This window comes from Sinohyriopsis cumingii, chromosome 1, assembly GCF_028554795.1.
Source record: "Sinohyriopsis cumingii isolate HCF-2022 chromosome 1, ASM2855479v2, whole genome shotgun sequence".
NCBI classification, from domain to species: Eukaryota; Metazoa; Mollusca; class Bivalvia; order Unionida; family Unionidae; genus Sinohyriopsis; species Sinohyriopsis cumingii.
The window spans coordinates 50,854,389-50,881,946 of record NC_142961.1 but is presented as its reverse complement, the minus strand read 5'-3'; the positions used below and the strand labels follow the sequence as shown (position 1 = coordinate 50,881,946).

The following is a 27,558-nucleotide window of genomic DNA, read 5'->3' as shown; positions in this document are numbered from 1 at the left end:
GGCTGTAAGAAATTCAACCATAATTGTGCCTACCATTTCTCCTGTGTCTAATGCTTTCAGCCATTTACCAAATACATGAGTGCAGTTTCACAGGTGTGATTCTGTTGAAAGCCAGACTGATTATCATGAATAAGATGATAAGTGTTCAAATAGTTGATTTGTTGTTGTTGTTCCAGGGTTTAACACCATTTTTCAGCACAAGATAGGCTATACATGGTGGCTAGTATAACTGGTGGAGGAAGAACCCTGGAAAACCCAGGGAAGAACCACCGACCCACGAGAAGCCACTGGCAGGCTTTCCCACATACCCATGCTAGCCGAGCCTTGGAGTCGAACCCACGCAGACAGAGGTGAGATGGCAGTGATCCGGAACAATGAGCGCTTTAGACCACTCGGCCACTCGGGGCCCCTCAAATAGTTGAGAAAAGAATCATGTACATGTTTTTCCAGTAATATAGAAAGAGAAGGAAGGATAGAGATGGGTCTGTAGTTATTTACATCATCTTTTGTTCCAGCTTTATGCAGTGGTGTAACTTTGACAGTTTTCCATGTCTGCCTTGACAGTTTTCCATGTCTGTGGAAATTTATTAGACCTAATACTTTCATTCCAAATGAAAGCTATACTCTCTACTATTGCAGGTACAGCTACCTTTAGTAACCTTGGTCCAATCATATCAAGTCCTGTAGCTTTACACTCATCCATTTTTTATATATATTTCAACACAAATTCATTCATTTCAGGAACCTCAAACTTTATATTATTTGGTAGTATTTTAGCACAAAAATGTTTGAGTTCCAGATAATCAGATGAAGTTCTGGGTTCTTCAGCAATTTGAACGAAAAAGTCATTAAAAATATTTGAGGTGTATGATGGATTATTGGTATAACTGCCCTCATGATTGAGGGATAAAGTTTCAGTTTTACTCTTACATTTCCCTGCACCAAACTCTTTAAAAACTCTCCAGATAACTTTTGGATTCTTTTTATTTCCATCCAGCACTTTTTTGTAGTGTGCTTGTTTGGCTTGTCACATCATTTTATTAACTTTATTCCTCAAGATTCTATATTCAGCTTGATTTCCTACAGATTTTAGTTGGTCTCTTTGCCTCTAAAATTTCAAGGTAGATCCAGCCTGGCTGGTGGTCTTTCTTTATCCTGTGTGTTTTTAAAAGGGCATGTTTGTTTACTGTTTCTATGAAAAGGTCCATCCAGGTATCCAAAACATTGTCAATATATATGTTCAAAGATTTGGACTGTATTCCATGGAATCTGTTTCAGATCTTCCAGGAATTTAACATTATCAAAGTTTTGAAAATATCTATAAGAAATGGATAAAACATTGTTTCAAGCTAATGAGTTTCTTAGTTTCTTATTTCTAAGCAAGATGTGCATTCAGTTGCGTTAACAATTTTTATATCATATACATATATGTTGCAGTACTAAATATTATCACATCAATACTAAGGATTTATTCCCTACATTTCCATTATATTCAACAGAGAGTTAGATCAGAGGCAAAAGGTTCAGTTTTTAAATTATTTTTGTGAACAACATAATTTTGGTTATTTTATAGCATTCACATATTTAGACATTTTGGTAAATGTAACTTTCAGCCTGTGCAGCATTTACACACAGTTATATAACCGTTCCTGAAAAAATTGCATCAAAAACAGACATATACAGATAGACAAAGGTAACATGTTATGCTCCTTAGCATTCTAGGTGGGGTGTTAAGAAAGAGAATGCAAGACTCTGGAAATAAATCCTTTGGTTTAGGAGCAGCCCATTTATGGGTAATTTATAATGTATAAAGTTATATAAAATTTTCTAGTGGCCAAACTTAATATTTAGTAAGAGCCTTCACAGCATAAGTTTAATGCAAGGCTGCCATAACACAGTTATTGCATTGGAGGTTGCAACAAACACTTTCAATCCCAGAACATAATGTTCTTGTCACTTTTGGGTTTAACAACATTTATTGGCGCATGATAGGCTATACATGGCTGCAAGTATAACTCGTGTTGGAAGAACACAGGATGTTAATGGCAAACTTTCTCTCATATCTACATTGGCCAAGTTTGAGACTTGAATCCATACATAAAGAGGTGAAATACCAGTGATCGGTAAATGCAAGTGCATTTGGCCATTTGAAAACCTGAAGCCTTCCAAAAATATAATTATTTTTGGATAAATTGTAGCAATCCAAATGAACAATCAATTATTATAATTATTATTATTATTATTATTAATTTGTTTATTTATTTATTTGTGGATATTCTTTTGCTTCTTTGTTTGAAATAAAAAGAGACAGAAAAATTGCAACAAAGGTTGATTAATTAAAATGCTAGTATAAATTTTGATTGGTCAATATTCATCTCTCGTTTAATCCATTCCTTCACCCATTATACCTTGGCAAAGTCTTGTATTTAGGTCAGTTTCCAATGCTCTGCTGTTACAGAGTCAAGCAGTTTTATATCTACTTGACGCTTGGTGAATGCAACATCCTCCTACTAATTCATGTTGACCCACATTTCATACGTAAATGACGTTGGTTAGGTTTTTGACAATGAGAGGGATGGCAGGGCATTTGTTTTCTTTGAGTACATTTCTAGTTTATGAAAGTAGACCTGAAAGGTATTCATAATCTTAAATAGTCTTTATGCCTGAATATACTAATGAATGATAGCTGTCAATAAAGAACAATATAGGGATTGTTTAATTCTACCTGTCTTTAAAAGACTCTTGAAACTGTTCACGTGAGGACAAGACACAAGAGACCAAGGAATTTTACCTGCCCATAAAACACAAAGGAATCTGGAGTTCTGCCTATTTATACCTGCATATCAAATGACACTGGGACATACAATTTTACCTATGAAGTATACTCAAGGTACCATAGGTTTATACCTGTCTAAAAAGGACACTAAAGGGACCAGGAAATTATGCTTGTCTATAATGATCACTTAAATAAGCATATAATACTACTTGTCCAAAAAGAGACTTTTAACGAGTTCAAGGACACTTGCTAAAGAGATAAAGTATGTTTAAAAGAAGGGGAAAAAACTGTTTCTTAAATATAATCCTTATTTAGCAGCTTGTCTTTATATGAGGGTGTCTGCTATTAGGCAGGTTATACATCTGCTTGATGGACCACTCCAGTGGCCTAGGGGTTTGAGCATCCACCTCGGATGTGGGAGGTCGTGGGTTCAAACCCAGGCCAAATACCAAAGACTGATAAAAATGGTACTAGTAGCTGCCTCACTTGTCATTCAGCATTATAAAGTTAGTGCTAGGATTGGTCAGCCTGGTGTCAGGATATTCGACTGGATGAAACATGATGTTACACTGCACACATCATAGCAGTATGACTGAAAAATTGTTAAAGCTATGTTAAAAATCCAAATCACATACACACATCTACTTGATGCTTGAATGTAAGCCACACACACAAACACACACAATTGGACCTGTCCTACCAATCACCTGTACATAGTGGTCACCTGGTCACAGTGCACATTCTGATTTCAAACACACACAGAGGCAGAGTTCTTGTAAATGTCTTGTGTGAAATAGTCACCTATTTCTCTCTTTCTCTCTCTCTCTCGCTCTCTCTCTCTCTCTCTCTCTCTCTCTCTCTCTCTCTATATATATATATATATATACATACACGTACACAGAAACTGATTCCTGGTGTTTAGTATGAACTACTGGTAGCCAGGTGTCAGCACCTGGTGTAATGCTTACAGTGACATAGTACTGAACTTTCAGTGTTCATAACATCTGTTGCCCCAGGACATTCAGTGGAAATTTTCATTTGGGGATTGTCAAAAAAATATTTATGGTTCACTCAGTTCTACATAAATCCACTGCACTTTTCCTTAGCTGCATAGTTTGGTCTCGTTAGAATTTGAATTCATTTCATTGTTTTTCCGTAAAACACTTTTGCTTCAAAGTCAGTCGCTGGAAATTATACTTGTCTAGTGAAAACTTTAAAATTTGCAGAAAAATGTAAAATTTTGGCAATACTTTGGAGGCATAAAAACATCATATGGTAGAATCAGGCACAGGTACTTGGATGACTTGACCTTTTGCTTTGAAAAATAATGCACTTCCAACTGTTTTGGCAGTTCAACTATGTTGAGCAATTTGTTGTTTCTGCTCTTTCTTTTCCAATCCAACTTTATTGTTTTATTTCTAGCCAGTTTCAAAGTAAAGACATGTTTCCTCATCTGCAACAATCTCATTTTCAAGTGTCTCAGGTTGCTGTTTTCATATTTGGCAAGTAATTTTTGAGGGTGATTTCAACCCAAGATTGTTTGTAATGCAGTACAGAAGAAATCCTAGAGGAAAATATAAGATTCAAAAATATGTTATGCTAAATTATGACCATGCTGGTCACAGATGAGTACTTAAGTGGGTTCAAAGCAAGGTAAAACTGGTTACACAAGGTATACCTGGATAAGTAATGCACTGCAGCAAATTAAACTTCCTGATTTGTTTGGTTGATTCTAAAGTTATCTGACCCAGTAACCGCTTTCTGATAAGGGTTTTACATTTTAAGTATTAAATTATGATAATTCTTCCCCGTTTTTCATGGAAAAGGAGGCACATTAATTTGGTCTGTTTGCGCATCCATCCATCCTTGATTTTATTCATCTGTTTCTGCACAATAACTCTCGTAATAAATACTGGATTTCAGCTAAATTTGGTGTGATGGCAGTTTGATGAGAGCTTGGATGATGAGTTGTCAGTATTCTTTGCCATCTCAGGTTGCTGTTTTCATATTTGGCAAGTAATTTTTTGAGGCAATTTCAACCCAAGATTGTTTGTAATCAGCCATCAACGAGTGTGGGACCCATCTTACACAAACCTTCCTGAGCTTCAAATGATAGCTCATTATATTAAAAACAGCTGATGAATAAATGCCTGTGGTAATAGAAACATCAGTATTGAGCAACTTCTGTTTCTTCCTTCACATTAGCCACTTCCTGCTCACCATTTGCAGACATCTTCCAGAATTTTGTGTTATAGGATATGACAGCGAATTACATTTGTTGTTGTTGTTGGGTTTAACACCATTTTTCAGCACACAATAGGCTATACATGGCGGCCAGTATTAATGGTGGAGGAAGAACCATGGAATCCCCAGAAAGAACCACCGACCCTCAAGAAGCTACTGGCAAGATGTCTCACATACCCACATTGACTGAATCCAAGACTTGAAACCTACGCAGACAGAGTTGAGATGGCAGTGATCTGTAATGGAGAGCGCTTAAGACCACTCGGCTACTCAGGGCCCCCTAGAATTACATTTGTAAATTTTACAAGTTGGATTTGATGTCAGTGGGAGATTACCCTTAGAGCAACTGGATTTTGCAGGAAACTCTTTGTTCATGTTCATCAGCCTTTTTAGGTCTCAGTCATTTTACCTACATTACATCACACACTTATATCTACAAGTGTCTGGCATGTTGCACTTGTAGCTGCAGACAAGTTTAAAGAACATTTTTTTGTCAACCATTTGGCAGGTTCAAAGAAACAAAACGTTATAACAAAATATTCAGAACTTTTCAAATAACCTTCCTACTTAGGGGTTTGCTAAAGAACAAAATGGTACGACATTAGGCTGATCTGAAGTCATTGCAGATTAAGAAAGAGTCAGATTTGTGGAAAATTATTAATAAATAAAAACTTGTAGATAAGTAATTTAAGAAAGATTATGTTATTGTCATTGATTCTATTCATTGGTATAAATACTCAATAAAATGTGTTTTTTTTGTATTTTAATTAAATACCCAAGTTTTATTAACCAAGCATGCAGCCTCAGCTTTTGAAGCTTTGCTAGCAGAGACTGACAAAACAGTATTATTAAAATCAGATTCACTCATTTGATTTTCTAAGAAGAACAATAATTATATATGTGAATTTAAGTAACCATGACTATTATTTTTGTCAACGCAAAAATGACCTGAAAAATGTTGTAGAATTGAACAATCTTTACAGGATAAAATGACTCCAATAGAAGAGTTTGAATCTGTGCCAAGACCTATGTTTAAGAAACTATGGGGGAAATTTTTGCCTGAGGACATTGTGAATTACGCATCATTTATATAGTATGGAGTATTGTCCATGATTCTAATGGACTTGTAGTAAAGTTTTAATATTGTCATGTTCATAAGATGTTTTTTTTAATGAGACAGGATATGTATTTCTTTGTGGAACAACTGTATTTATTTACTTGACTGGATGTTATTTTCAGAAGGTACAATCATTGTTCAGGTAATTTTTCATTAGATATAAAAATAAATACAATAGCTTTCTTAATTTGTTTTTTCACTCTTACATGTACATCAATAGATGCTCTCTTATTACAATCTCGCTCTCATCATATAAGAGCTATTTAAAAAAAACTGTTTCACATTGGGGAAACCATCAGCAAATGTAAACCTCTAAAAAACTGAAAATCAAATTTGGTTTCATTGTTGAGTGGTTTCACTGTCTATATATGTATTTATATATAATGACATTTATAATAGTCAATGCTTGTATACCAAATTAGAATTAAGGATGGTTTGCAAGTTTGTCATTCTGACCATCTACCATATACTTTTTAATGCATATATATGGATGAACTCAGAACTGCCAGACTATTCTGTGATGGCAGATCTGGGTCTCTTTTATTTGCAGTTTGGTGAACATTATTTAATAAGGATAAATGTGTTAAGAAGAAGAAAAGCAGAGTTAAGATGAAGGCTTAAAGTCTGCATTTATTTCTTGTTAATGTGAAAAATGTATTGAAATGCAGCACTTATTAACAATAGTGAGATACCCAGCCTAAGTAAATACTGCCATAAACTAGAAAAAACTACATTCTTTTCTTATGCAGGAGGTCATAGGTTCGATCCCCGGCCAAGTCATACCAAAGACTTACAAAATGATACTAACAGATGCCTCACTTGGTGCTAAGCATTAAGAGATTAGTGTTAGGAATGGTCAGCCTGGTGTCATGATAATGTGACTGAGTCATGATGCCCCACTGTGCTAGACATAACTATAAAATGCCACACTGCAGACATGGTAGTGATATGACTAAAAAGTTGTTAAAGTTACATTAAAAATCCAAATCACACACACACACACATTTTTTTCTTATAAAACACTTTACTTCTCAGAGGAGTATTGCATTTTGATTGATGTGTCACAGTAAATTAATACATCAAAGCTAGCAGTTTATCATGCCAAGGCAGTATGAGGAAAGTGCCTTGCCTAGAAACACACCAAGGTGACTGACCTGACTTGATCTAGGCAGGATTCAGCCTTGCACCCTTCTGATTTCAAATCCTGCATGCTGACCACTGAATCACTGCAACTCTGATAAAAATTCTTCTTGACAACAGGCTAATATAAAATCTTAGTAATCCAAACAAATTCATCACCATCATCAAAACTAACAACAACAAAGTTTTTACTGAAATTGTCTTGATTGGATGTTCACCAGATGCCCATTAAAGCTGCAACATTTTTATATTTAGTTCATTTGCTTACAATGTTATGCAGGGAATGCAGTACAGAAGAAATCCTAGAGGATAATATAAGATTCAGAAATGTTATGCTAAATTATGACCATGCTGGTCACAGATGAGTACTTAAGTTGGTTCAGAGCAAGGTAAAATTGGTTACACAAGGTATAGGGGGTTTCACAGTTGCAACGAAGTTACTGATCGTAGCGCCTAAAATTACCTCCCTTAGCTCCAATGCGCATGCCCACAAAAAATGTCCAGTTCCGGATAGTTCACCGTTCTACACTGGGTTAGCGAACCATAAAGTAAACAAAGTAAGGTATCTTAGCTGTACTACAGATCATTATGTTTAAACCAATGAATCAATTATATATGTCAAACATCTTTTGTTCATACTAGGAGAATAATTATAGACATTAAATCAGATAATTAGATTCAGTGTCCATACTTATATCAGATAATTAAATAATATTTACTTTCCATACTTAATTGGTATCAAATAATTAAATACACTGTCCATACCTGATAATATAAATGTTAAGAAAGTTATAACACAATTTTGATAAGAAAATTATAACACGAATTTGATATGTCAGCTGAATTGTAATGCTGAATATTTTAAACCAGAAAAGTTTTTTTTTAAATGGAACACAGTATTTTAATGTATTCAGAGGAACTTTATAACAAAGCAATAATTACATTAGCTATCATAACAATAAATGAGTGTAATTAATGCAGACGGAATATTTATTCATATTTGGGTGTAAATATGGTACAGTATTCAGATTAAATAACATGCCCAATGACGTTTTTTTGTTGTTTCATTTCCTTTTTTACTTTTGAAACATCGAATATCGGACGGTACATGCAATAACTTTCAACATGATTTTTCCTTGCTTATGCTGACACATAATAACTCTCACATTTGCTGGGGTCTTTAGACAACATTTCTGATTGCCACCAGCAAATTCATCTAGAACAGCCTTCTTAAAATTAGTTTAATTCTGTATAACTTTCCTTGCATCAAATATGTAAGTTCTAAAGATCCAATTATTTCAGATTATGATTTAAAAAAGAGACTGCTTGTAAGAACATACTCCACAAGTCAATAATAAATGGATGCTCACAGATATTCATATTTGTTGTTTTTATCGATCAGTCACTCTTTCTAACTTAGCATCATTTTATACTCGTTTTTAACTAGAAGTATGTTTATGTAATAGACGTATGCGAACAAACATTCATTCGAGGATATACATACCCATGCACCAGATGAAAGAAGACAGACATACATACAGACAGACAGACAGACAGGCAGATAGGTGAGAGCCACAAATGTCTTATACATGCATAGTGTGTCTAACATCGATATTTCTCCAAACTGTATGCTCTATAATTTCCATCCGTTCAAGGAAATAAAATTAAAGGAGACTCATACGTGCACCTGTCTGTCCAAGCGTGGTTGACATTTGTGCATTTTGAAAAAACTCAAGTTATTTCATGAAAAATATAATGAACATTAATAGAAAAACAACAGTCTAAATCAATAGTTAAAGAACCTGAAGAAGTTCGAATTTTTTTCTCATCGTTCAACTTACATTAACTGCTATGATTAAAGCTGTACAAAATAAACATATTTTCATTATTCTTCAAGCGAGATAAATTGCAAGAACTGTTTATGCAGCAATAAACTTTTGCACAATCAAATAATACATTTTCTTGATCTACATCTGCCATCTTAATTGATTGAACTATCCGGAAGATAGTTTCACCAATATGCCCTCTGGTGTTTTCAAGGGGAGATACTAACCGTGAAACCCCCTATACCTGGATGAGTAATGCACTGCAGCAAATTAAACTTCCTGATTTGTTTGGCTGATTCTAATGTTATCTGACCCAGTAATCACTTTCTGAGAAGGGTTTGACAATTTAAGTATTAAATTATGATTAATTTTTCCCCTGTTTTTCATGGAAAAGGAGGCACATTAATTTAGTCTGTTTGTGCATCCTTCCATCCTTGATTTCATTCATCTGTTTCTGCACAATAACTCTCGTAATAAATACTGGATTTCAGCTAAATTTGGTGTGATGGCAGTTTGATGAGAGCTTGGATGATGAGTTGTCAGTATTCTTTGCCATCACAAAACAGTCTGGTTTGATTTGTAGGGTTTAGCCCCATTTTGCAGCACATGGTAGGCTATAATTGGTGACCAGTATATTTTGGTGGAGGAAGAACCTGGGAAGACCCCTGGAAGAACCACCAACCCATCAGAAGCTTCTTGCAAATGTTCTCACATACATTGGTTTGAACTGAGACTTAAACTAATGTGGACAGAGGTGAGATCTGATATTGCATAATGCACTGGCAGATCTGGTTCTGTGCGGTTTGTTAGGAGTAACCAGTAGTGCAAACAACATAGATCCTAATCTACAGGCACATTATGATATGGCAGATCAGGATCTTTGTTGTTTGTAGTTTCATTTTAAACGAGTATAAATAGTATATACTTTTTTCAAGTCCCAAGTTGCAACTTCTACAAATTTTTTGAAGACTATTGGTATTTTTGAAACTCTTTTACAGTACTATAAGTTATGCCTTCCTTGATAAAATTTGATTGGTTGCAACAAAATTACAAATGATGGCAACCTTCCCAATTAGCAACTTCAGTGTATTGAGTGAAAAAAAATACATATGGCCATTTATTAAACTTGTATGGGATTAAATTCATTGTACTTCAGAAATATCTATAAATATATCCAAGCCTTCTCCTTGCTGTACCAAACAATATGGCTTACTTAAAGTAGACTGATCTGGGAGGGGTCTTAAAGTCTAAGTGCAAGCATGTCCAAGACTCTGGCATTTCTACCACTATCACCAAATATAAAGGAAAATTAGAAAAATTAATTTATTTGAGCAGGGACAGATTATAACACATCTGTCTTAACAATAGTGTCTTCCTTTATAAATGCTTCTTTATCACCATCACCCATCACCTTCCTTATACACTCCATCAACAAGCAATATACATCAGCTTCTGAAAAATCCTTGACAACATTAGAATATACTTGACAACACTGGAATATGATTGACTCAGTCTTGGCGATCAACACTGTAGGATGTTTAGCCACAGAAGTAAACTACATGGAATATCAATGCCCTTCTCTGGTTGTCCTCAGAATGAAATATGCAGAAATGAATAAGGTAGCATGCCCACTAATTTTCTGCAGTACAGCATCATCCAGTAAGGTGTGCTTTCCAATATGAGTTTTGAGTCCATATACATTCAAAAAAGCAGAGCTTGAAATTAATGGTAATCAATTAGCCTGATGCTGGTTACTTTTCAGTTGGATTAAAGGTTTTCATAATTGTAATAGTCTGATTAGTTAATTTAGATACATGTCTGGCTTTGTTTTGTGGCAAGGACTAGTGAAGATTCATCAGGACAAGTACATTTCTCAATCCACTTGTCCTTTTGGCTACATAGACATTTGTGTTAAGTTCTAGGCCTGAAAATTGCTGAAATACCTTGATAAAGAAAAAGTGTATGCCATCACTATTGAATTCCAGTCTTCATGTCTTGTATACCCTGTCCTAGTGGGTAGCTTGGTTCAATGGTTGGTTGGTGGGATGGACAGTTTGTTCATTGGCTAGTTGGCATAATAATATGTTGGCACAATACTAGCTATATAGTGAATATTGACAGTGAAAAGTGTAAATTTTTAAACATTAAAATATTCAAAGATAATGAGAAAAAATTTAAATTTGCCCCCCCTCCCCCAATCATTTTGTAGAAAGGAACCAATATTACATTCTCAAGATAATTTAGTGTGAACTTATTTTCTGCATGATAATTAGTGTTTACAGCAGCTACCAGAGACCTCTAAAACTTCCTGGAGGGATTTCAGTCAGGTGTGTTTTAGAACTTTGAAATAAGCTCCACCGGGAGCTTGGGTGAAAGGTACCAAAACCATACACATTTCACATTAGCAGTCAGTGTACAAAGATGGTAACCAGTGGATTAAATGGAGCTTTTATTACAGATGGATGGTGATAATAGGCAGAAATCATCTAGAAGTAATTAGAACCCCAGCCATTAAACATAGGGGTCTTTTTGGACCCTTTTTGTGGGAAAGCTTGAGAAAACATTGATTTTGGTATTTTACATTTCTTAAGATGAAAATTGCAATATTAATATTATTTTGCCTGTTTCAGGTACTTTCTACAGATATTTTTGGAAGCAGGGTGTTTGGAGTGGGCTTTAATTCTGTCAGTCGTGCTACGAGATGCCCTGGCAGTAGTCAGAACTGTTAACACTGCCAGTATGACGGACACGCCACTGGAAATTGTGGGCCGTATGCGGGAGGGTCTGTCATATCTTGAGCTGTGGGCAGATACAGAATGGTCAGTATATGGATGTATTTGGATATGAGCAAGAGAGTGTATAAATGTGTAATCTGGTTTAACCACAATAATCCCCAGTTAGTTGTTGAACTACCAGTCTCATTTTAAGAACCTCATGAATCCCTATGGGGAAAAATAACTGTAATTAGATAGTTCTGTGATATGTTTATATATATTTTTTCAACAACTGAATTGAAAATGTCTTTTTATTGTTGAAACATAATTTAGTATTAAGCTACATTTTCAATGTTTAAAATAAAAATTAAATGTATGCATACTACCAACACCCCCATTAGAGTTCAAATTAAAATGTATACATACCACCAAACATTAAAGTTCAAGTTTAAATATATACATACCAGCACCACACCCATTAGAGTTTTTATATATATATATATATATATATATATATATATATATATATATATATATATATATATATATATATATACACACACACAGTGTGACCCCGCTATAGCGCACTCTGTTATAACATGAATTGGGATATAACACGGTCATGGTGTGGCTCCCGAAATTTCATATACATGTATTTTTCTTAAAAGTACAAATAAATGTAAAATCTGTATTATCATTTTGGGGAAGAGATCGCATATGAATAATACAAGATGATCATGGCATGCTCCTGAAATTTTTTGTGTATTTTTCTTGTACACAAAAAAGTAGTTTTTCTTCTTAAAAGATAAAAAAATAACGCATATAAAGTTTATTCTGGGATCGCATAGGTCTTCGCCAATGCTGCAAACTTGGATTGTTTTTCTTTATTTGCGGCAAAACATACCATGAGGCGATTTTTTAAAAATTTACGACGTTGTTGGCTGTTTAAACTTTAATATACACCTTTTGGTTTGGAGTGCAGAAATTCAGAGGCCCCATGAAAGGAAGCCGCAAACTGGATATAAAATGCGCTGGAATTTATCTATTGTTACATAAACAAATTCTTTGTCCATATTGACAAACCATCTAAACAGTGCATTGTTATATTATAATCCGCTTATCATGACGTCTAGCATGAGTACTGTATGTTGTGAAATATCCGCTTTTTTGTTGTTGACATTTCTAGTAATGGAGATCAAACGGACGAGGTATTATCTCGTAATCTATCTTTCATCAGATTTTCGGCCGCTCGCTAGTAATTAATATATTTACAAAGACTGACGTTTGTATGTGGATGGTAAGTAAAATTCCTTTTCTTTTCACTCAGAATTAAATCCTTCAGAACACTCACATTTTCTGTAATAATCCCTGTCATCAAACCAGAACACCTGCGTCTCTATCATCCGTGGACCCTTTGTTAACTTTCAGTCGCATGCGTGGAAGGCAGCATCACGCTGCTACCACAAATGTAAAAAAAAATTTAAAAAACTAAAATAAAAACTACTCTTACTTATTGGTTTATTCAATAGGTATGGAGGGACAGTAACTAGAATAGTCCAAACAACAGCCAATTCATTTTTAAAAATGTACCCAGATAAAATAGTTTGGTGAAATTTCAAAGGAAATAGATCACCTTTGAAGCACCAATTGTTGTGAAAATGTACTCAGCAAATGGAAAAAAAATCAGTCTCAATCATGCAATACAATTATTTGATGTTGCCGCTGCAATAAGAAATGGGTATTCGTTTGGTTCTCCAAAGCTGTTCTTTAGCAGTGACTTCAATAGCACATGCACCCTTCATCAAAGAAAGCCGACTACAATCTTTCAATAAAAACAAAGAACTTTTCATCAAAGGAAGTCAGTACCGAACTTAAATAAAAGTAATGGAATCTGATGGACTTCTGCATTTTCCAACGTGACTGGAACATGTTAACTGTGCTGTGAAAGTTTTCATTTTGTAGGGAAAAAGTTTATGCTTACAAACGCTACCAACGGTGGCTTAAAACGCAAACTTTTACCAACTTGGGACATACTGAAAAGTAAATGTGCTTCGTCATTCATTACATTATTGTGCTATATTTTTCCACTGAATTCAGACTAATATGACCTGTAACAAAATTATTGAATATTTTAAAGCTCTGTGTGTGCATATTTTCGATGGAATCACTTGTTTTGTGGATTCAATGTATATGATGATGTTCACAGGTGAGTACACGGTGTTGATACTATTCATGCTATACGTTAGACATGTATATATAAACAGTATTCACATATATGTACCAATTCGTGGTTCTCTAAATAAAGTAAACTGTTATATATGTCTTCTCTGTTTTCACTACAGGTGTATTTCTCATTTAATATGCATCAATTTAAGATGGTAACTGTGCCAATGAAGCATGTATTTTACCGCCCGCATTTATTACCTACACCCCCACCCTGCAATTTTATTTTGGGTACATGCATAATTTTCTTCAGCTAACTGACCTGGTTGCTTATAACACGGTTCGGTCTATAACACAGTCGGGTTCTATGGCTCCCAACTACCGTGTTATAGCTGGGTCAAACTGTATATATCACCAACACCTCCATCAGAGTTTTTCTAATTAAAATGTATAGATCCCATCAATGCCCCACACTACCTGAATATGTTAACCTGTTTAACCAGCACACATGAAAATATGTGTAGATAATTCTTGGTGAGAGTGCCTTTCCAACATACAGGTTAATTATGAGGTCATCTGTTCACAAGTGTACCTTTTTTACTTTAACCTATCTGTTTATTATCACCTACTCCAAATTCGTTCTGTTGATGAGAGGATTGATGTTTACTAGTATTCACATTGTTGTTTAACATGGATCGTTTAACAGTTTCAGATAACTCACATGACACATTCTTAATGGTTCTTATGTTAGCATAATGTGGTCTTGTTGGAGGAAACCAGGAACTCGTTAGAACTGAACATTTATGGCAATGACTTTTTTTTCAAAGTTAACAAAGGACTTAGAAGTACCATTGATACTTTACATGCTTTATGTCTGCTTTTCTAACTTATTCACCAATTTTTCTTGGGATTGGGGAAAGGGGAGGTGGGCAGCTGTTGAAGTTCGATATCCATTACATCATTTTCAAGATTTGAAAGGAAATCTGAGGCTCTTTAGATCTTGTACCTACCCTTGTCTGCTAATTACCTCAGAAATTGTTTTATCAAATCCAATTTTAATGGAACTGACAGTAGAACACATTCTTGTAGAGTGTGTCAACGTCCTCCCTGTGAGACAGAAGTTATAGATGTGAACTCAGTTGAGAAACTTTATGGTGATGTAACACCAGAGAAAATCTGTGAGTTTTTGAGGGAATGCAGATTAGTGACGTAACACCAGAGAAAATCTGAGTTTTTGAGGAAATTCAGATTATATAAGAAATTATGACCCTATAATTTAAGGATTTATATTTTTTACCTTGATCTGCTATTTTGTATACATTGTAAAGGTTTTTAGCATCTATTCAAAAATAGCTTTCAAAATGTGTTTCATACTCGAATTTTAAGCGAAAATGACAAAAACCTCCAAGGGTTAATGTGTTAAGTCTTAGGAATTACCTGTTTCTATGACACTGTTGTATTTACAGCCATGAAATTCAGTGTGTGTGTTTATAAAATGTATATATCAAGATTCAAACTTATTTTGTATAATTCATGAAATTGTGGAAGCATTACCTCACATGGAAATTTACCATTAATTACTAATGCAGTGCATAGAATTGCAGATGAGGATCTGCATTCTTCACATGATGAATTCTCAAGAATACTTCAGCTCTTCAAGATATAGTACTTCCATTGATTAAAAAATAGGTCACAATCAGCTGTTTACAAGACTAGGATTATGTTAATATTTTATTTTGAGCTACATTTAGTCAGACACTCTTTCATGTACAGTCAGGAAAATTAAGGAGTTAATCTTCGAAAGTGCCACTCATTCCTTCATGGAGCAGATCCTAATGACCTTACAGTTGACTTGTGCTGCCAACGTTAGTTCTGAGGTGCTTTAAATTTGCAATCCACTGATGGAACTTGATTGATGGATTTAACTGGAAGAGTGCTACTTCTGCAAAAGATTACCTCACATTGTCCTTCTTTTCACATCTCTGAATATTTGAAGATTTATGCATTTATCTCAACTTCTCAGATATAATTTCATGTCCATTAATGAAACTTAATGTATTATGATTAAGGTCTGGTTTAATATTATGATTGCCTCCAAAAATAGATTTTAGTGACCTGCTGTGTATATTCTGATGACTTGAAGGGTATCAATTGGTACAGTGAACATGTGTTTAAACAATTTTGAAGTTTTTTTTCATAACTGATTCATATATACTTTTCCCCCATGGCTTTTTGAAGCATCTTGATTTTTATAATTTCTGCACTGCATAGGGACTTGTGCTATCACTAATGAGCACACTCATGCTACTTGTTTGACCGCTGGTGTTTTACCTAATAGAGGCTGTATTCATTCAGTACGTAACAGTTTCAGTCATTACATGCATTCTGAAATCTATCTACTTGAAACTGATTAGAAATAATTTATATATTTTGGGGTGGGTGGGTGGATATTACCATAGATATCATCTTGTTCATTATTGTGCAGTTCTTAATTTTTAATTTTGTTTTAAATTTTACTTTTGATTGGTTCCATACAGCCTTTATTGTGCTGAGCTGCTATTAATTACTAGTGCATGCATAATATGTCATTTAAATTTGTGTAACATGCAAAATTATGTAATGCAGTATTTCAGAATGTACTGCAATACATACCACACTATACTGCCATTATATTATTCAAATTTTTCAATAGCTGGAATAAATATCTTGTTCTGATTTAAAGCAAAATAACATCATATTATATCTATTATATTTTTGGAAAGAAAATAATCTTGAGATAAAAGAAAACAAAATACCCCAGCTCAAAAGAAAATTGCAGCCCTCTCTCCTATTCCCAAAAATTAAATGATCAGTACCTTATAGAAGATGAATATGATATGTGTATGTTAATTGTTGTACAAGTTGGAATCTAAAACCTAGCTAAAGTGGGATGATTAAGTTTGAACTATGCTTATTATTGTACAGGTTGGAATCTAAAAACTAACTAAAATGGGATGATTTGGTACATTGTACACCATAGCCATGCCTCCATGTCAAAGCCAAGGCAACAGAAACTGTAATTTTGTCACTTGAATCTTTATCCAGAAATATTATTTTGGAGCCACAAAAGATATTTTCATGAAATTTTGACCAATACACCTCATGACTTGATGGTGTGTCTACATACCTTGGGCCTCTTTTCTACTATGACTAAAATTGTTAAAGCTATATTAAAAATGTAAATCATGCACACACATGCCATCTGTTCTGTGTTAAGGTCAAAGGCATATCAAGGGAAAATAATTTGTATCCTTGTTTAGAGTATATATTCAGAACTACTGAAAATAAGTTGAAGATTTAACCAATTTCATAACTAGACAGTACGTCACATACCATATTCATACCTCCTGCCTCAAGGCATCTTTGCTAGCTAAGGTTACAATATGATAACGCTATCTACACCTTGGTGTATTGATCAGTTATTTCTCTGCTTTGGGTCTGCAAGCCACCACATCCAATCAAAATTAAGTTGTTCCTATATAATGAAGACAAGGGGAACACACAACTTCATTGTCTGATAAATAAGTAATTTTCCAATGCCGGTCCATGTTTGTACAAATACCTTTCACTCAAATACACCTATAATGGCTTCCTTCTGCTACATAGTTATACTTTCGATGTTAAACTTATACAAAGTATCCATTTTAGGTCAGTTGCCTCCACAATTTTCGGTCAATGTACAATGCACTACTGTTACACGCTGCTGGTTAGTTGGTATTACATACTGAAGGAGGCAACATATGAAATCCAATAGATGACACTAAGATAATGCACTAAAATATGTGTTTGATCCACCAAGATGGAGATATGATTATCCTATCAGAATCTTGGCTAGCAAAGATGGCCTCAGGGTCAAACTCCTGGGAGAGGAAAATATAACCCAGTGGCATCTACATCATAATGGTATAACTAAGTTACCTTTGAACCAATGAAAATATTTTAATGTAACTTGAGCACATTACAGTGATGCCTAGATTATCTTTGACAAAGACTCAGAGTCAAAAGCAATTAGGTAAGTTTAAAACAAATTTTTCACTTTTGTCAGTTTTCAGGGTTTTTTTTACATTTATGTATGTGTAGATATGCACATACACACACTTTGGATTCTATAACAATGTTGTTGGGAGCAATGAAGCCATTGTGCAAGTTATTTGAGGCCTTGCAACCATATTACCAGTATTCAGCAAGTAAAGCTGATCAGTCCCTTCAGATGATTTGTACTGTTCTCTTCATACACACACAGACACAACTTTGACATGAATATCATCGTCATGTAAACACACAGATACACCTTTGACATGAATATCATCATCATGTAAACACACAGATACACCTTTGACATGAATATCATCATCATATAAACACACAGATACACCTTTGACATGAATATCATCATCATGTAAACACACAGATACACCTCTGACATGAATATCATCATCATGTAAACACACAGATACACCTTTGACATGAATATCATCATCATGTAAACACACAGATACACCTTTGACATGAATATCATCATCATATAAACACACAGATACACCTTTGACATGAATATCATCATCATATAAACACACACATACACCTTTGACATGAATATCATCATCATGTAAACACACAGATACACCTTTGACATGAATATCATCATCATGTAAAGATTGATTAGTCCCGTCAGATGATTTGTACTGTTCTCTTCATACACACACACAGACACACCTTTGACATGAATATCATCATCATATAAAGATTGATTAGTCCCTTCAGATGATTTGTACTGTTCTCTTCATATACACACAGACACACCTTTGACATGAATATCATCATCATTAACCTGTGTAGATCAGGTAAAGATTGATTATGACAATAAAGTGACATACAAACATAAGATCAGCTAAACCAGTAACGATAGAAATGCATAAAATAATTTTCAAAGCAAATTTTACATTGCACTCTGTCATTTTGAAAGTCATGTTGATGTTTATATCAGGAAAGCACCTGTCTGTAAAAGGTCCTGATTCCATTCACTTTCTGTTGAAGTTAATTGCCATGCATCCTTTTGAGTTGCATTTAAATAGCACTGGATTTACATAGTCATAACTGAAAGTACATGTAGCACTAAATGTACTTTTAAACTAAATCAGTGGTGCATTTGTACTTTTACACAGTTGGTATCACATGACTATGCCTATCACTATCATCAAGGTAGTCGTCTCAGATTCGTTATTTGAAATCAGCACTTCTTGACTGTGTTTGTTTTGACCACATTTGCAGGTTATCATAACTTGATACAGTGTTGTTTGAAATCAGCACTCCTTGACTGTGTTTGTTTTGACCACATTTGCATGTTATCTTCATTTAATACAGGTGTCATTTGCATGATTCAAGTTCATTACACTTTTATATTGAGTGAATTCATTCAGTGGAATAAATAAGTAACAACCAAACAAAGAATAGCATGTCATTTGTGACCGCTTTCATGGAGACTGCTGGATTAAGCAATTCAGAAGTCTGAGTAGTAGATCATATACAGATAGTGAACATGCAAAAGGCTAAGGGTAATAGATAAAGGAATATGTACATATATTTCCTAAATGGAGACACTCTTGCTTGCCCCTTTCATGTTGACATTCAGGTCACAGTTGTAGAAAATATGCAGAAATATTTTGGTTAAAATTTAAGGCAGTATAACAGCATTCATCATGCATGTACTGTACCATAGTATAACAAGATTCATCATGCATGTACTGAACCATAGTATAACAAGATTCATCATGCATGTACTGTACCATAGTATAACAAGATTCATCATGCATGAACTGAACCATAGTATAACAAGATTCATCATTCATGTACTGTACCATAGTATAACAAGATTCATCATGCATGTACTGTACCATAGTATAACAAGATTCATCATAGAACAAGATTCATCATGCATGTACTGTACCATAGTATAACAAGATTCATCATGCATGTATTGTACCATAGTATAACAAGATTCATCATGCATGAACTCAACCATAGTATAACAAGATTCATCATGCATGTACTGTACCATAGTATAACAAGATTCATCATGCATGTACTGTACCATAGTATAACAAGATTCATCATGCATGTACTCTACCATAGTATAACAAGATTCATCATGCATGTATTGTACCATAGAATAACAAGATTCATCATGCATGTATTGTACCATAGTATAACAAGATTCACTATGCATGTACTGAACTGTAGTATAACAAGATTCATCATACATGTACTGTACCATAGTATAACAAGATTCATCATGCATGTACTGTACCAAAGTATAACAAGATTCATCATGCATGTACTGTACCATAGTATAACAAGATTCATCATGGATGTACTATACCATAGAATAACAAGATTCATCATGCATGTACTGTACCATAGTATAACAAGATTCATCATGCATGTATTGTACCATAGTATAACAAGATTCATCATGCATGAACTGAACCATAGTATAACAAGATTCATCATGCATGTACTGTACCATAGTATAACAAGATTCATCATACATGTACTGTACCATTGTATAACAAGATTCATCATGCATGTACTGTACCATAGAATAACAAGATTCATCATGCATGTATTGTACCATAGAATAACAAGATTCATCATGCATGTACTGAACCGTAGTATAACAAGATTCACCATGCATGTACTGAACCATAGTATAACAAGATTCATCATACATATACTGTACCATAGTATAACATGATTCATCATGCATGTACTGTACCATAGAATAACAAGATTCATCATGCATGTACTGAACCATAGTATAACAAGATTCATCATACATGTACATGTACTGTACTATAGTATAACACGATTCATCATACATGTACATGTACTGTACCATAGAATAACAAGATTCATCATGCATGTACTGTACCATAGAATAACAAGATTCATCATGCATGTACTGAACCATAGTATAACAGAAATGATCAAATGTTTTCAGATAAAACTGTTTTTTAAAAATACAGATGTAATTCTAAGCTTCTTGCTCTTTTGTATCTTTCAGCCCGTATTGTCATACATTTGATAGACCAATTAAAATACAATTATTTCACTTTGGTTTTGGGGTTTGTAGTGGTACTGCATTGTAAAGAATCCTGAAGCATATTTTATAAAGAGAGTACACATTCTTTGTGGTATTATGCACTGTTATTACAGCATTTTTACCTCACCTAGGATATGGTTTGACCGTACATTTGTAGTGCATCATCTGCCATGTATCATTTGTCATATATAAACATTACTAAAATTCTTCCTGAAAGCCACTGAGCCACTTTGTATTCAGACTTAGTTCCTCAGGGCATGTACAGAACAAGCAAATTAGAGTTTATGTTGGCTTGTTGTTTTAAATCATGCCGACCTTAAATAAATCTTATCTTTATGAATTTATGTTATTGTTGCTGTTGTTGTGGGTTTAATGCCATTTTTCAGCACATGATAGGCTATAAATGGCAGTCAGTATAACTGGTTATGGAAGAATCCCAGAAAGAATCATCAACCCATTGAAAGCTACTGGCAAGCTTTCTGACATACCCAAATCGGCCAAGCCTGAGAATTGAACCCATGTGGACAGAGGTGATAATATGGCAGTGATCTGTAAAGGCAAATGCTTTAGATCATTCAGCCATGAAGGGACAGAGTCAGTTTATGTTCTAGGTGGCTCCTTAAGCAATGGTGTGGCTTCCTTTACACCCAAGCGGAAAAAGTACTTTCACTTTATCCAAGACTGTAAAGCCTGCTTTGAGCAAGCATGGAAGGAATGCTTCTTAGGAAGTGGTCTTTCTAAATTTTGTCCAGGTAGCTTCCTGTGAGTTTTGTGGCTGTTAATTTAACAATATCGAAAACTAGTATTCAGCTTTGTCTCCAGGACTGCTGAGCCAGTTTTGATTACACTTGGTAGGAATGATTCTTGGGACTTAACTGAACCAGAGTTGTTCTGAGTGGCTTCCCTAGCAATGATGTGACTTTCTTTGCAAACAAGTTGAAAACCTGTTTTTGACTTTTCTAGAATTACAGCCAGTTCTGATCCTGGCAGAAATGTTTCATTTTATATGCTCTATCAGAATGATTTAGATGGCTCCACTTGCATAGGTGTGGATTCCATAGCAATGATACAGAAACCTATTTTCACCTTCTTCAGAAAAGTTGAGCCGGTTTTGATCAGACTTGCAAGGAATGTTTCTTAAAGCATGTACTAACAGATTTGTGTCCATTGTGGCTCTGCTAACATTGATTTGGCATCCATGTGGAAAACCCAGGTTCATGTTATCTCAAATGGCAGAGACATTTTTAATTAAACTTGTGAGGACAATTCTGACATATTCTACCAGATTTGTGTCTTGATTGGCTCTCCTAGGACAATGGTGTGGCCTCCTTAGTATCCATGTGGAAGACCTATGTTCAGCTTCTCTCAAATGGCTGAGGCATTTTTAATTAAAGTTTGTTGGGACAATTCTTATAACATATTCTACCAGATTTGTTTCTTGATTGTCTCCCCTAGCAATGCTGTGTCTTCCATAGGAACCAGTAGAAAACCTGTTTCCTCTTTTCCTCCAGCCAGCTAACTCAGTTAACTTTCATAACTGGATAGGAATGTTCCTTGGAATATGCAGTTCTGGGTGGTTTCTCTATCTATTGTATGGCTTCCATAGCAATAGATCAGATACCTATCTGTAATACTCATCTCACTTCAAGTGTCCTCATAGAGTGAGACATTAATACAGCAAAAACAAATCTCGTCTTCTTGTAAAATCAATGATAGGTCATAAAACTTGCCATTTTTTAAAACTAACATTTCACCTTACAATAAATGGAACAACAAAAGACGGGATCAAGGAGGATATATCCTTTAACATTTGAAGAATAAAAATGTAAAAGCACTGCAACCACTGATTATAGTGAACTACATTTCAAGCTGCTCTGGCTTAGGTTGGTTTTTATTTCAACTTTTATTGTTTGGAGAATTAACAGCAAATATATAGGACATGATGGGATGGATCCAAGTGAATAAAAGTATCCCCAAATGAGGTTATTGTGACTTGAGTGTCTGTGATATTTGTTTCATGTTCTGACTGGCATTGCCAAATGGAAGGGTATCTGTGACCTCTGGACACATCTCATCAGTTCTTCATCAGTATTTCAATATAAACTTGATTACAGATGTTCATTACTTAACCAAAGATGATTTTGGTATACATCACCAGAAGGACATAAGGCAAACCTGTATCAAAAGCATCATTCTTGAAGTTCCATGAATAAATTTTAGAAGATTGATCCTGTATTAATTAAGCACTGGTCTATCTTAATAAGCCACTTATTGATCTTCCTAAAGATGGTTGCACTTGCTTTCATTGCAGGTTCAGTCATTAGGCTGGTTCACTTGACTGTTACATGTTTGTCACAGGATAAGTATTCTGTTTAAAAAGACATGACTTTTAAATCAAACACACCAGTCTTTTCATTGCATGTTGAATGGAAGATGTGGTCTTGAGCATCCACCAATACATTTAATATAAATTTTAAAATGACCTTTTATTGATTTGAATGGGTTTTTAAAATATTTCTAGTGAATATATGGTATGTGACAGTCTAGAGAAAAATATAGTAAGTGGTCTTTAAAAAAATATTTTATCATATTTTTGTTAAAAATATATTCCCAAGTTGTTTTGGAGCATAAAAAGTAAGCCACTTGTCTGCTGAAAACGATGTTTCAAAAATGAAAATAAACTATTACCATTATACTGAATGTCTTATTTTTCTTCACTTTTGCAGCATTGGGTACAGGTCATTTTTTCATGCCATCAGAGGACAGATACAGATGCTGGCTAAACTTGCCGAGCAGAGCCCTCCTAAGCTTCAGTTGAACACTATGGAAACAATGCCAGAAACAATAGAGAACGGAACTCTTTCCCCTACTATCCAGTCTATAAACAGTGCAGAAAGAGATCTCACACAGGACAATACTAATGGTGCCTCAATGGAAGAGAGACCAAGTGAATGTTCTGTTTCATGAGACAGTGACACATTTTGATAATGGGCTTTATTTGAAATTGGCTCAAAATGAGGCCAAGTCAAGATTTATCTTGACACAGACATTCTGGAACTGTTATTTTGAAAGAGATCAAGTAAATGATTTCTTGTATGTGATATTAATACATGAGCTATACAAATTTCTCTTTCCTTGAGAGTTAATTATGTAACAGTGTGCACACTGTCACTCAAAGAGAGATCAACAAGTATTCTTTCTCTTGGCATAAAATACTTGGAGACAAGGTTTTCTTTTAGATATACTGGTGGCAAACACTAGTTAAAAGTACTTGAGATTTGTTAATAAAGTATATGCCATGTGAATATTATGAATATGTATACGTGTCATCATTCTGATAGGGTGTGAGAACAAAAATGGAAGTGATATTACAAGGACAATACATTATCATGAGACGGTTTTGTGAGACTCTCGTCAGACAGAATAACACATTTAAAAGAAATGGCTATATGCTACTTTGAGATGTGCTGGTGTGAGAAAATTGCATCCTCTGTCATAGGAGACCTTAAACTTTCATGAGACACTCATGTTAGATCTTAGGCAAATGATTTGTTAAGAAATTTTGTACTGTACTTCAACAATGTTAGATGCATATTCTGTCATTAAATATTGTCATACACTGTTATGAGAAATGTTTTAGCTCTACCAGTCAAAGACCAGAAGAGCTTTATGAGAAAGCCTTTCATCCAGCATACATTAGAACAGGGTTTTTTGTACTACTTCTCCTAAACTGCTGGGAGGATTGCCACCAAACTTTACCAGTGATGAAGTAACCACCCAAGAAACCCACATAAATTGGTTGGGGGAGTGGGGCAGCCAAGACCAGTGTGGGCCGAAAATACCCAGAAAACATTTTTAATTGTGAGGGGCCACAGGCTTTCTTGCTATGTCACTGAAGTTTACAAGCAGTTTTATCCAAAGTTCAAATTGATTAAGAAAAATAGTTCCCCTCAGACATCAATATAGCCATCATGTTGGCCATTTCAAAAATCTTGTTGTCATTTTACTCCTAAATATAAACACAGGGATTTACTGAAAGATTTCACACTATGTCTAGTTTGACAGTGGTATTTATCCAACATCTAATATGGCCACTATGGTGACCATCTTGAAAATCTTGATATGGCTTTTCCATCTGGATGGTTGATCACATTGACTTGTAGTTCCACTAGAAGACTTCTTACGATGACTGGTTGGGTCTAACCAATCTCACCTCCATTATCACTTTTCCTCCAGGATGGATGGTTGTATTGACATGAGCTTTTCACCGAAAGACCAATTATGATGTCTAGTTTGTCCTAATGAAAATGTTGTTGCTAGTCCTTAATAGATGGTTATATCTACTCAAGTTTTCACTCAAAGGTTTCTTATATCTAGTTGTTCCTAAATGGAAATGGTGCCAATTTTACTTCTAATATGGCCATACAGCAGCCAGCATAAAAATGTTTTTTATCACTAGATGATCATATCGACATTCTACCAAAACAAGATAAGCTACGCATGGCAGCCAGTATATGGTCCTAAATTAACATGATGCTGATTTTACCTCTTGTGTGGGGCCCCAAGTGGCAGATTGGTCTGAAGCACTGTCCATTATGGATCACTGCCATCTCACCTCTGTCTGCATGAGTTCGATTCTCGTATTCGGCCAATATGGGTATGTGAGAAAGCTTGCCAGTAGCTTCTCGAGGGTCGGTGGTTCTTTCGGGGGATTTCCTGGGTACAACAACAACCTCTTGTGTATATGGTTTCAACATTCAGCAGTTAAAAAGAAGAAATGGTCTTGTCTTGGATTTCAGGAAATCCTTTTTGGCCAGTAGACTAATTGTTCCTAATATGGTCCAAACAAGGCAGGGTAAAATACAACATTGCTTGTAATAGTCATATGACATAGCAGATGATTTCATATGAAGATTCATTTGATATGAACTTTATAACACAGGTTGATTAGTGTTATAAACAGCTGAAGAATGTTCAGTAGTTTATTTTCTATTATTCAGTGACTTTTATATATTACATGTCTAATGCATACAAATTCAAATACTTTTCATCACATAAAATTAGATTTTGCAATACTAATTAATTTTTTGTTGCTATGTGACATTGTTCAAATTCAGCTCTGTGTTATAATATATTTATCATGCAAATCAATATGAACAATACATGACATATTATTCTTCAAACATTATTGAGCTCAGTGTCTCTGCATGGAGTTAAGAAAAGACGACGGTCCTATTTTCTTTATTATGAGGCAGTATGATTATAAACATTGTAGCCAAGGAGAGACATAGTCTTATGAACATGATAGACAAGGAAAGACATTGTTTTATAAAAATGTTAGCCAAGGAGAAACATTGTTTTATCAATTGGTAGCCAAAGAGAGACTTTGTTTTATGAACAGGGTAGCTAGGAAGAGACCTTGTTTTATAAACATGGTAGTCAAGACGACATTTTTATAGACATGGTAGCCAAGGAGAGACGTTGGTTTAGCAATTGGTTGCCAAAGAGAGACTTTGTTTTATAAACAGGGTAGCCAGGAAGAGACTTTCTTTTATAGACATAGTAGCCAAGGAGAGACATTGTTTTATAAACATGGTAGTCAAGAAGAGACATTGTTTATAGACATGGTAGCCAAGGAGAGACATTGTTTGAGAATATTAGAAAAATAAAACATGATATTTATGAAGCAGGAGAATGCATCATAAATATTATGTCTTCTTAAAACGATGATATCTAGATTCCTAAGACAGTTTGTAATATATATATTTTTAAAGACATTAAAAGGTTTTGGAAACACAACTCACATTGTTTTCATAGCTATCAATTAGTTCCCCTAATTCAAAGCAATTTTATTTCCTAAAATCAAGTCAAAGTGTAATTTTCTTTAACATTGTTTAGCAATGTTTAGTACTAATCAGGGTCAGTGCTGTTTATTTTTACTAAATCTTTTTAAAGCAATCATCATACATCCTGGTCTACTAGTGTATTGTACAATAACATAGACCCTGGTCTACTAGTGTGCTGTATAACAGCATAGACCCTGGTCTACTAGTGTACTGTACAATAGCATAGACCCTGGTCTACTAGTGTACGATAGCATAGACACTGGTCTACTAGTGTACTGTACAACAGCATAGACCCTGGTCTACTAGTGTACTGTACAACAGCATAGACCTTGGTCTACTAGTGTACTGTACGATAGCATAGACCCTGGCCTACTAGTGTGCTGTATAACAGCATAGACCCTGGTCTACTAGTGTACAGTACAATAGCATAGACCCTGGTCTACTAGTGTGCTGTATAACAGCATAGACCCTGGTCTACTAGTGTACTGTACAACAGCATAGACCCTGGTCTACTAGTGTACAGTACAATAGCATAGACCCTGGTCTACTAGTGTATGATAGCATAGACCCTGGTCTACTAGTGTACTGTAC

The 27,558-nt window shown here is 34.8% G+C and overlaps 1 protein-coding gene across 2 annotated transcripts in view; it reads left to right on the top strand.

Annotated features, from left to right (window-relative positions):
• LOC149806855 (guanine nucleotide exchange factor subunit RIC1-like) overlaps positions 1 to 26,920 on the top strand; it is a 190,305-nt gene extending 163,385 nt beyond the window's left edge. For both annotated transcript variants that reach the window (XM_089958692.1, XM_089958684.1), the window contains 2 exons: positions 11,734 to 11,922; positions 23,848 to 26,920. In XM_089958692.1, the coding sequence (XP_089814818.1) occupies positions 11,734 to 11,922; positions 23,848 to 24,088 (430 nt within the window). In that variant the 3' untranslated portion in view covers positions 24,089 to 26,920. The remainder of the gene's footprint in view (positions 1 to 11,733; positions 11,923 to 23,847) is intronic.
• Positions 26,921 to 27,558: the final 638 nt, after the last annotated feature.